This window comes from Gopherus evgoodei, chromosome 4 (genome assembly GCF_007399415.2).
Source record: "Gopherus evgoodei ecotype Sinaloan lineage chromosome 4, rGopEvg1_v1.p, whole genome shotgun sequence".
Classification (NCBI taxonomy): domain Eukaryota; kingdom Metazoa; phylum Chordata; order Testudines; family Testudinidae; genus Gopherus; species Gopherus evgoodei.
In genome coordinates, this window is record NC_044325.1 from 72,859,626 (window position 1) to 72,871,602 (window position 11,977).

At 45.2% G+C, this 11,977-nt stretch overlaps 1 protein-coding gene across 4 annotated transcripts in view; it reads left to right on the forward strand.

The window, feature by feature from the left end:
- The window catches only part of ARG2 (arginase 2), a 43,015-nt gene that overhangs the window by 30,226 nt on the left and 812 nt on the right, over positions 1-11,977 (forward strand). For all 4 annotated transcript variants that reach the window (XM_030559764.1, XM_030559763.1, XM_030559762.1 and 1 more), the window contains 5 exons: positions 3,366-3,543; positions 5,348-5,507; positions 9,239-9,333; positions 9,506-9,610; positions 10,803-10,939. In XM_030559764.1, the coding sequence (XP_030415624.1) occupies positions 3,366-3,543; positions 5,348-5,507; positions 9,239-9,333; positions 9,506-9,610; positions 10,803-10,939 (675 nt within the window). The remainder of the gene's footprint in view (positions 1-3,365; positions 3,544-5,347; positions 5,508-9,238; positions 9,334-9,505; positions 9,611-10,802; positions 10,940-11,977) is intronic.

The window sequence follows — 11,977 nt, forward strand, 5'->3', positions numbered from 1 at the left end:
TAAACCTGGGGCCCATATGTGCTAGGTGCTGTACAAACATACTAAGACAGGGATGGCAGGGAACTGCTTTATCTTGCACTTTCAGTTGCTTTTCTTCCTACATCCAACTCTCCTCCCTTTGCTGTATACATTACACTTGATTTGCATACTAACTGAATACCAAATGAAAGTGGCAAAACAGCATAACCTGCCTTCCATCCCTGTACACCACCATTTGACACAAGTTTGCTTACCTACAATGCAGATAGGACATTAGGTTTTTAAAAACTATTTGAACATTGGTCTTTTTACTAATCATGCCAGCATAAATGTGACACTCACACTAACATTCCCCTACTGCCCAAAACCACCAGCCAAAACCTGTAACAGAAACAACACCCTCCTATCCCAAAAAAGAGAGAAAGCAGAGTTTCTACCCTGAAACAAGGCAAGAGCCAGGTACTCCATGAAATCCATCACTAGGGTCTTGGCTATTGTGATGAATTGATTTTACATAGAAGGCTGTCAGATACTGTGGTGAAAATTCTAAAATAGATAGCTGAGGTAGACAGTCTAACCACAAAAACAGACTAACCAGTTCTTCTTTTTGTTTTTAAATCACTTCAATTTCAGGTTCTTGGGCAATAACAAAGTGATGCAAAGTGTGGGTTGTAAGTGCTACAGGGGAAGTTTTTAAGAAAGGTCATGAAAGTATTTCCATTTGATCTGAATTGATCTTTTTAAAGCTTGAGCCTGATTTGAGCTGATAGTGTCCTTTTTATCCATCGTAAATCCGCCCTTAAATCATTTATTATGTTTCTCTGAGGTCTTTCCCATTTACAAACTGGGAACCTCTGTATAATAGAGGTTTATCTCTAGTCTTGGTCGGGAAGTGATGGCATCCAGTGTGACTGTTGCTTAGCCTAGTAGGCAGAGGGAGGAACCCTGTGGGCTGAGAGTCCCTGTGACAGCTTTGACAGACAGGCATAGAAGGAACAGAATTGTCAGGCAGTGATCTATTTAGTCTTTAGCCAGCTATGTCTGGAAATGACTCCTTTTGAAACAGGTCTTTTCAACTACTGTCGAGTAGGTCACAAGTGTGATGAGTTTGCTGGTCGCTTCCCAGTTTTCCAATGGAACTGTCTTCACCGCATGAAACAGACAGTTTGGCACAGCTGTCAGTTTCTATTCAGGAATGGCAGAAGATGCTGCAGTTCTGGACTGAGGTGTGTTGACAGTTGTTTGGAGATCCAGAACTGGTAGAGGTGGCTGCACAGGGAGTTTGGCTCAATATCTGCTCACGCTCTATGCCTGGCATCATTCTCTTCCTTTTTAAACATCATGTTTCACATGCATTTAAATCCTTTATTGCCTTGTTTTGCCTCTTAGGCTGGTTTCAGTGAGATAAACTAGTCTCATCAGCATTGGGGAGACAGTTCAAGAAACATAGACGAGCACAGACAGAACTCCTAAAATGCTGATTGATGCAGGAGGGCAGGGAGACCTTTCTGTACATAACAGTCCAACTATAATATTTTATGTGGCTGCTTTCTTAAAACTTAGTACAAAATATTAATTGAAATTAAGAAATAGAAAAAAACAAAATATGCACAGGATTGTCTTATGGTGACAGCACAGAACTGAGAATAAAGAGATTCTTGCTCTGTTTCAAATACAAAGTGTCCCAGCCTATTTTTTGTGTGTGTGCGCTTCTTGTTAGTTGCAGTAAGCACAGTCAGGAAAGTAACAAATACTTTCCTCATGGATTCTATTTTCTAAATGGACAATCTACCTAATTCTCAGTGGAGATTGTCCCTCAGTAATTGAGAATTGATATATATTGACATATTTTGCTTTCCAGAACCAAATCTCTGTACAACTTTTCATGGGTGATGTTACCTGAGTGTTTAGATTTAACATTACAGTTTAGATATTAGAATCTGTTCACCAAAATTTGGGTTATTGCTGATTATGTACTCTATGTATCATGTGACTTTAAAAACAAACTTTGTATTTGTGGATAATCTAAGCACTATACCCAAATGTACAGACACTCTTTTCCCAACCTATGTATTATATAATTTTTTAACATTAGCTTTAATAAAATTTCTAATACAGCTTGTAAGATCCTTGGAGTAGAACCCTTGTCTTGCTTATCTGAAGTCCCAGCGTCTGGTGCTTAAATGATATCTGGTAAGAAGAGTGTATTATAAAGGTTCCAGGAGCAGGCGAGTGTTTGCTCCTGAGAGTGTTTTCATGTAGTCCTCCTCTCAGATGCACATTCTCAGCCAAGACTGTTAAGTCATCCAGAGAAATTTGAGCCAGACTCTGCAACTACAGAAAGCATTTGATGTGTCAGAGACAGGCACGTTGCTGGAAAAAGCCAGGCTGCTAAACCATCCCTCAAGGGTTATTTACTGTCCTGCTTATTCTTGCTCCAAGCCCTAACTTTTTGCAGTTATTTTTGTACAACTATTTCCATAACAAAAGCAGGAAATGGAGAGGGAAATGCTTTTTGAAGATGCTGTGTCTCTTTTTAAAATATTTTTAGTTTTATTTCCAGGCGTTTGTAAACAGTTTTGAAGGTATTCATTTCACTGAATTGCTGGTCTCTCTAGTTGACATCCCCGTTGACTTTGGTTTATTTACATTGTGTGACCTTGTTTGTTAAAATGCTGTGAAAGTTGGTGTGGCGTTGTTGTGGTTCTGATCCCTTTGCAGTACCCCTTTGGGGTGTGACTGAGTTATGTACTCACTCAGGTTCTAGTCCTCCAGATTGGGGCAGTCAGTAGTAAAGGGCTTAGGACAGAATTTCAGCCCTTCAGCTGAGCTCCTTTGGAGACTTACCCCTCCCAGGGCTCCAAGGGAACAAAGAAAAGAACACTGGCTGTGTTGCCTTAGTATGTCGTTTTCCCACCACACCCCTTTCACTGTCCATGTAAATGGACCCTAAAATGGTAATGCTGTTAATCATTAGTGGGTAGGTGTGCACACATCAGGGAAGTCTTTCAGGAAGCCGTCTCTAATTTCTTGTTTACTCTGTAACCCTCACCATCTGCTAATTTGTATCTGAGAATCCCATAGCTCTGTTGCCCTGTTCTGCTCTGCCCAGTGGTATGAGAAACCCGGGGAGGTTTTTCTGTGTAACACACTTAACTCCAGCCAGAGCTGGCTGGAAATTTCAGAGTTCTCTTCCTAGTGGCTGAATCGGTGCTGTTGATTTAGTAAGTTGCCGGGGGGTGCCTGGTAGGGCAGTCTCCTAATAGTCGCTGGGAAGCACCTGTTTCTTTTGGCGTAACCCAGTCACTGAGAGTGTATTTAGAATGCCTTTGGGGGTACTTGAATCCAGACTTAACCTTTTGCTTTTGGCTGCTGTATGTTACCAGGTTGCCGAGTGTACGACTTTGGAGATCTGAATTTCACTCAAGTGCCCAATGACGAACTGTACAACAACCTGATCAAATACCCACGCTCTGTGGGATTGGCCAGCCAGGTGCTGGCTGATGCTGTGAGCGGAGCGGTGGCTGCTGGACATAGCTGTGTAACTATGGGAGGTGACCATAGGTGAGTCAAGCCGGATGAAAGTGGTGGATGCCACTGAATGCCACAGATTGACCGCAAGCTGTGTGAGGTGGAGTATCTCCTTTTGTTGGTGTAAATCAAAACTGAGATGAAAGGGTGAGGGGTCTGGGGCCATGGAAGCTCTGCAGGGCACAGATTAGGAGAGTATCAAAGTTGCTTGCGTGATGATAATGCTGTGAGTGTCTGCTACTCCCAGACCCCTTTCTCCTTTCCTGGCAGTAGCATGTGGGGACATGACATTTGTTTTGTCTTTAATTCTGTGACTCCATGAACCAGCAGAATAAAAAAGTGATCTTAGAAAGTAACAGACAGCGGCGACTTTTGTTTCCAAATTCTGGGAGCTGCAAGTATTAAAACCAATGATGCTGCCCTTTTTTGAGGGAATTCATATGGTTTGTTTCACCCGTGTTGACTTTTGTGGACCTTAGGACGGGTGTGTAACTCTTTGGGGATCAGCTAGTTACTAAGGGATTTTGGGGGAGGGGCTAGGGAGCCCTCTGATAAGAGAGTGAGTCCTAAGTCTACCTCGGTGTATCCCAGAGGTGGACATACTGCTGCCCACAGGCCACATCTGGCCCACAGGACCCTCCTGCCCGGCCTCTCCCCTGCTGTCCCTCCTCCCCCTCAGCCTCAGCTCATCCTGCTGCGGTGCAATGCTCTGGGCAACGGGGCTGCAAGCTCTTGCCGGGCAGCACAGCTGCAGAGCTGGGTCCTGACTCGGTGCTCTGTGCTGCACAGTGGTGTGGCTGGCTCCAGCTGGGCAACGTGGCTGCCTGTCCTGGTGCTCTAGGCAGTGCAGCTGAAGGGCCAGTGGCAGGGAGCGGCGGGGGTGGGGGGTTAGATGGAGGGCAGGGGAGTTGAGGGTGGGTTAAGAGAGCAAGGAGGGTGGATAGAGAGTGAGGCAGTCAGAGGGCAGAGAACAGGGGGGTTGAATGGGGGCAGGGATCCCCAGGGGGCATTCAGGAAGAAGAGGGGGTTCGATGGGGTGGCGGGGACTCTCAGAGGACAGGGAACAGGGAGCTGGGTGGAGCAGGAGTCCTGGGGGGGCATCAGGGGACAGGGAGCAGGGGGCGTGGATGCGCAGGAGTCCCAGGGTGGCTGTCAGGGGGTGAGAAGCAGGGGGAGGTCAGATAGGGGGCAGGGCCAGGCCACACCTGGCTGTTTGGGGAGGCACAGCCTCCCCTACCTGGCCCTCCATATAATTTTGGAAACCAGATGAGGCCCTCAGCCCAAAAAGTTTGCCCACCCCTAGTGTATCCTCTTCTTCTTTTCCCCTCCTCCAAATATCACATCCCTCTTGTCTCCACTCCCAGACTGGCAACGGTGGGGAGGAGGTGTGCTGTGTTGAAATGAGGCAAAATGACTGCAGTGAATAGGGAAGCAGCAGAGAGTTGGCTTGGTGACTGTGCAAGATGAGCCTGCTAGGTAGGGGTGAGATGGGTTCTGTTGATGCTCCTCTGGACCTGGGACAGGTGAAGGCTAGGGAGGTGGGAGGACTCTTGGTAAGGGAAGGAAGGAAGGAAAAGAAAGCAAAGCCCTGCCCCCATATCCCAATACTAGTATACTCCTGCAGAGTTTTATGAAAGGTAGCCCAGTCCTCCTGTGAGCTAATGCAGAATCATGATGCCTAGTGATACACGTCACACTGATGTTCGTGTGGTGATGGCGGAGCTCACTGGGATGAGATGCTGCAGTGCAAATATTGGACATTTGAAATGTGGCAACTTCGCTTGTCATAGCCCCTGGAATTGTTCAGTAGGACATATTTTTTTATGTACTTTTTCAGCTTGGCGCTTGGTTCCATCAGTGGCCACACACGGCAGTGCCCTCACCTCTGTGTGATCTGGGTGGACGCACACGCTGATATCAACACCCCTCTCACAACTCAATCTGGAAACCTCCATGGACAGCCAGTCTCATTTCTGTTACGAGAGCTCCAGGATAAAGTAAGTGGCTCTAGGTTTTGTTGGGGAGAGGGGGAGGTGACTATACAGCACACTGTTTAATTTCAATTCTGGTGAAAGGTGCTGGTTTATCTGCCCCTGAGGCTGATCTCCCATTTATCCCCTAGGTAAGATAAAGTTACAGGCATCCTACGTCTATAATCTGCTAGTGCTGAGAAAGATATTGCTTATTCAGCTCTTGGCCTCTTTGTAGATACTGCCACCTAGGGGGCACTTACTGCCGGGGTGCTAGTGGATTTTGTGATAGACATGTCTGCTAGGAACTGGATGGAGAGCGTCAGCCCATGTCACGTAAGTTGCTTGATCTGGGTTTGAAGTGAGAGGCTTCATGTCCCATTGCCACTCAGTATCCTGTGCTAAAACAGACCTAATGCATCAGCAAAGGCTCCAGTCCAGCAACTGGCAGCTGTGTGGAACCTGCATATTCTGGTAGCCAATACACAGAGACTGTTGTAGTGCGCAGGCAGCAGTTCTGCTGGGTGAGCCAAAAAGGGAGCCTCGCCCTGTCGGAGCTGTGCCAAGCTCATCCCTGCATAGCTCATATGCCTTTTACACTCCCCATGTACATCTATATTTGGAACTGTTCCATATTTTGACCACCTAGGGGCCTGTAGGGGGCAGGTCCTGCATGGGCTGTCCTGATGCACTGCTCTAGCACTAGACATTCTAGTAAATGTTACAGCTCAGGTCTGCTTGTAGCCTGCTTGGAAAAGTGCCCTGGCTGATGACTGTTCTCTTTAAAGGCACAAGAAAAGTGGCCTGCTTCTGCAGCAGTCAAAAAGAGGCTTGATATTGGTGCACTTAGGGCATTTAATAACCATTCTGCCTTGACTGCAGCCTGGAAGCCCTTGTACAGGTTCCTGTAGCATACTGTAGGAGCTGCCATGGTAACCAGTACAGTGTCTGTGGCATCTGCAGCAGGGAGCTAATTAGAAATGAGCATGTCTGCTTCAGCCTAGGCTTCTGGTTAGAGAATGGGAGAGGGTCACCGCCTGCAGATTGAGAATGGCAGCTGGAAATGCAGTACATCTGGCTCTCTTCACATATCCTACTTTGTCAGTATGCGTATTCAGCACGTACTGGGTACCTGCTGCTTATGCATCAGGCTGTTTCTAAAGGGAAGATTTAACTGTTTGAAACAAGTGTTCAGTGTGGCATTACACACAATGGGAAGGAAATTTATGCAGCCAAACCACCCTGAGCTGAACTCCCAGCAGATCCTGCAAGCTAAACTAGCTCCGCTTGTGCATTGGAAACCTCCAAGGAGCATCAATTAAGGTGGAAGTGGGCTCATTAGCACTGATTCCCCCCCACTTAGTAAGGCAACTCCCATCTTTTCATAGGCTTGTGTATTTATACTTCCCTACTGTATGTTCCACTCCATGCATCCAGTGAAGAGGGGTTTTAGCCCACGGAAGCTTATGCCCAAATAAATTCGTTAGTCTCTATATAAAAACAAGGAGTCTTTGTGGCACCTTAATCGTTGTTAATCAGTAGCGGCCTGTAAGTGAAAGTTCAGTGGCTTGGCTTTACCTCAGACCGCTCACCCAGAAGCATGAAGAATACTCTGGTTCTACTCTTCTAGATGTATTACTACACAGCCTTTTCAAAGTGCTGTATACAGACTAGTCCTCGCCTCACCTTTAAAGTAGGTAGTAATGTCTTACACATGCTGTCTTGCCCAAGGTCACATCATTATAGTTGCAAAGGATTCCTAGCTTCCAATCCTGGACTTAGTCTGTTAGGTCACTGATGTTGTGATGTCAGCGATTGTGACTCAGCGTGAGCTGTATGTTTGGCTTCTCACAGGCTGCCTCTCCATGGACACCCTCTCTCCCAGTGACAAGCTGGTGCTTGTACTTTGCTCAGGGTGGAATCTGCAGTTCACCCCCCTCTTAGACTGGGTCTCCAGATCGCTGCACTCCTGTTTATCAGCAGGTCCAAGCTGGGTTTGACCCCTGCTCTAGACTTTCTGTGATCAGTATAAAAAATGCATTGGACACTGAACAGCCTCTTCAAAGTATATATCCATAGGACCATGAGAGGAAAAGGGTTAAAACACACCTGTATGTATATTGTCTTCCCTAAACCTTAGCCTTTCCTTGCATGTTCAGGCACCCCCACCACCACTGGAATTGGGCAAGGTAGTCTGCACTAGAGGTGGGGCAGGGGCAGGGATTCATGAAGGGGTGCAGTGGGGGCAGGGCCAAGGGCGGTGGGGGGGAGGTGTCAGTAATGTGGCCCTCGGGCCAATGTACTAGTCTCATGTGGCCCTCGTGGTCATTTGAGTTTGAGACTCTGACCTAGAACATACTGTTTATAAAAAGGGATTTCCCATGTTCTTCACATCAGCCTTTCCCAGTTATTTACCGAGAAAAACTTTGCTGTTACTACTTCTGCAACCCATCCACATAAATTCCACTGCAGGTGCTACAAATTCAGTGTTACCCTTGTCTGTCTGTCCCAGGTGAACGTGCTGTTGAGGAATTAGTCCCATATTTTGAGTCAGAGCTGGGATTCAATTCCATCTGTCATTGCATGGCTGAGACACTGTGCACTAATCACTAACTGATTGGGAGTGGGAAAACTTTAGGGACAGATAGTGGGCTGGAACTTGAGAGATCTGAGTTAATTTCTCAGAATCCTGGCATGCCCGTAAGTTACTTTCTCTGTATGCCTTAGTTCTCATCTGGGAAATAGAACGAACTTCCCTGCTGCACAGGAGGATAAATTCACTAATGGTTGAGGTGCTCAGTTACTATGGTGAGAGCTGTAACAGAACCTAGTTTCACAATCAGTAAAACTGGGATAATGTTGATCTCCCACCCTTTGCAACTTATTTGCATCCTTGTATGAAAGGTGCAAAGGAGTAGTCATTTTCAGCCCCCCTGTAGTACAAAGGCCTTGCCAATCTGCTGTTCTCACTCAGTGGAAGGGTTTACCAGAACTGGAGGAGGGAATCTCGTTATTGATACAATTGCTTTATCACTGAAGCTGACCCTAGTTGGACCTCTCCTCTATTGGCACTTGCTACCACAGTTTTACTCCCTAGGAAGTCTGCTTTCTAGCTCAACTTCCACTAATGTGAGGTAGCCCCTTTTACCAAAGGCATTTCATAGCATGCAACTTTGGGGGAGGAGGGTGTTCCACACTGAGTTGATTCTACCTTAATGGTACAGTCTCATGTACATAGTTATATGACCTTGCAGCGCCTCTTGTGCATAGATTTAAGTGCCTTAAATCAAGCACTTGTACCCATCTGTGAAATGGATATAACTGAGGGAGAAAGGTTAAGTGATGTGATCAATGATAGAGCAAGTTATTGTTAAAGCAGGACTAGAACCAGCCCCCTATTCTATCCGGCAGTATGCTTTCACTACACTGCTAGGCAGCCAGCAGCATAAGACAATACTAGGTTCATTTTTTTTAATGTTATGTTCCTTAAATGCTGTTTGTTTTGGAACAAATAGTACGAAAGGGGCAAGGTTGAGATTGTTAGGAAATCTTGATTTAGCCCTGTTCCCAATCTATTAGACCTTGCTTTTCTGTCCCCAGGAGGATTTCACTCTGGGCAGAGAGAGGGTAGCGTGAAGAAGTGAGTGTCAAAACTTTAACAAGTCCCTAAAATTATTTCCATTGTGAACTGGAAGCTTGGTAAACAGCTGCCACTACACGTCGCTTCATAGCTATATACCACCATTGTCTGCTTGCAGATGCCACTGCTTCCTGGCTTTTCCTGGCTAAAGCCCTGCCTCTCAACGTCTGATATTGTCTACATTGGTCTGAGGGATGTGGATGCTGCTGAACAGTAAGTGCAAGACCACGGTGGAGGGGAGGACTTTTTCTTACTGGTGAAGTCTGAGCTGCATGTTCGCTTGTGCTACATATTTAAATGGCGTGGGCTGGTTATGAGGGGCTTAACGTTTAGTACTTTAAACGTTTTAGCCAAAAGCAAGAAAGTTCTTACATTCTTTCAACAGCTATATTTTGAAGAACTATGACATTCAGTATTACTCAATGAGAGATATTGATCGCCTTGGAATCCAAAAAGTTATGGAAAGGACATTTGAACAGCTAATGAGCAGGTAAGTTGTCACTGAAGATGAACAGAAGGTATTTGTTTCAGACAAAACCTAAGTTCCTGAACTGTAAGCTGTTAACAAATCTGATAACCCATGCAAGTCTGAAGTATTACCTTCCACACCACCACTGAGTATCAGCACATCTTTCTCTGCTTTCTGTAATGATTTAAAAGGAAAGGGAGTGCTCAGTTACTGCTGGTGAAATGTAGCTGACTGACAGTCCAATCCACAGCATAAGCACAGCACATTACATCTAGCAGCTGTGCAAACTTCCAATAAGTATGCTTCAAGACTGAAGTCTGGTCTTTAATCCTCGGGCTCTTTGCTGACATTGCGATGAAACTATTGCACACTGGGTCCGGAACAAGTCTACTATAACAACTGTTAGTGGCTACAAATGGGGGATGGACTCAAGTGCCTCCTTCACTCTATCTTGAAGAATCCAGAACCTGGCTACTAAAGTTTGAGGAAAAGGTTAAGTCTGCACCATTTGATGCAGCTCAGACATATAGTAACCATAGAGTTTAGGTAGCTCATTCCACCACCCCTCTTGTCCTGAATCTCCCTCTTCATTTGAGGTACTTTTTAGCCATTATGGGTTTGAAAATATTAACCAGGAGGAATTTCCGAGTTAACTGCTGCACTAATGCAAGTCTGCAGCCATTTTGAGTTGTAAGGCAGAGGACTTGTCCTGTTCATCTTAATCATAGCCTCAGGGCTTACAAGATGCCTTGGAATTCAGTACTTTTGGTACAGGCAGCTGCCTTTTGCTTTCTAGTTTTTCCCCCAAGATTGCGCTAATGCTCTCTGCACTGTGCCATGGAGCCAGACAGCATGGATGGGGTGCCAGAGCTGGAACTGCTACCTTTGCTGTGCAGGGGCAGCATCTGAGCTAGGCAGTGGAACAGATGATGTACTGGTGAAGCTTCCCCCTTTCCTGGCACATGCTTTAAGGAGGGTGAGGGAGAAAGAGACTCTGCTTTGGGAAGTTTTTTGAACATGGCATGCCTGGACAGTCCTGTAGGAGCCCAAGTACAAGTTTACAGCATAAAGAAACACTTGAATGATTTCATTAGTTTTTAAACAATGGGAAAGTGAAAATAAAGACTTGGTTCTAGTGTGCTCTGAAGTACATTAGGTCCTGACCACATACACAATAGCAAAATATCAAGCCACCAATTTTATTTTTCTGCAGGGCACAAAGACCAATTCATCTGAGCTTTGACATTGATGCTTTTGATCCTTCACTGGCTCCAGCAACAGGGACGCCTGTTTTAGGTGGATTAACATATCGGGAAGGCATGTACATTACAGAGGAAATACACAATACAGGTAGGCACCAACCAGTAGTGTTTGATTAAACCCAATTATCACACAAGCCTCTTAACCAAGAGCTAGTTCTCTCTTTACAAGAAGTTGAGACATTAACAGGTCACCTTAAACTAGATCTGCATTTCAAGTTGCTTCTCTGTAACCAGACTGACAGGACTAAGTAGTAAACTTTACATCAATGATTTTGAAGGGGCATGGTACAGTAGATCAGAATGCTATAGGTCCCTACTTTATTTAGCAATGAATAGATGGGGCCAGACTTTTGGAACTTTACACATGCAAAAAAGGAATATTGATGTAAAACTGGTCATTCATGCATAAGTGTGGTAACTGCATATTAAAAACAGTTACGCCTATTTTGTACATACCCAGTTCTAGAAATCTGTCCCTCAGCTTGCAAGTGATCCTAAAACCCAGGTTCAGCTTCCAGTAGGGAAAAAAACTTGGAGGAGAAGAATGCTAACCTGGTAGTCAGCCCCTGACAATCCACTGATCACTCTTGCTTCCATGAACATGACATACTTGTTCTATCCCAGAACACCAGTCCTGTTAAAACAAGACACTCAGCTATGCACATTAACAAATTTTAAAGGTACCATAAGCTTTTCAGAATGGGGTGGACACCTCACTTAAGAAACATAAAAGCCATTTAACTATAAGTGGATTTAATATCTAAAGACCTTTGCTCACAAGGGATTGTTACTGTTCCTTGTTTGACAATCTTAACTCTTTATCTAGATGTGTTCATATACTGTGATCTGGAGCAGTGCTGAACCTAGGCTACAGGCTCCGTATTAGGTGCACAAGGTAGCGAGTGCTATTTTACCAGACTAAGACCTCTGCTGTATAACTGCTAGACATTAAACTGAACCACTGATTCCCATAGTTAAACTCCAACAGCATAGCTGAAATGCCAGTAGCTACTTTTGGAGGAAGAGAAGCTAAACAAATCTCTTCCTCATTTTAAACTTCTAATGGTTGTAAGATGTTTTAGAATGTAGAGGCATTGCTTTCTTGAGTCTTCAGCCGGACAGGTGC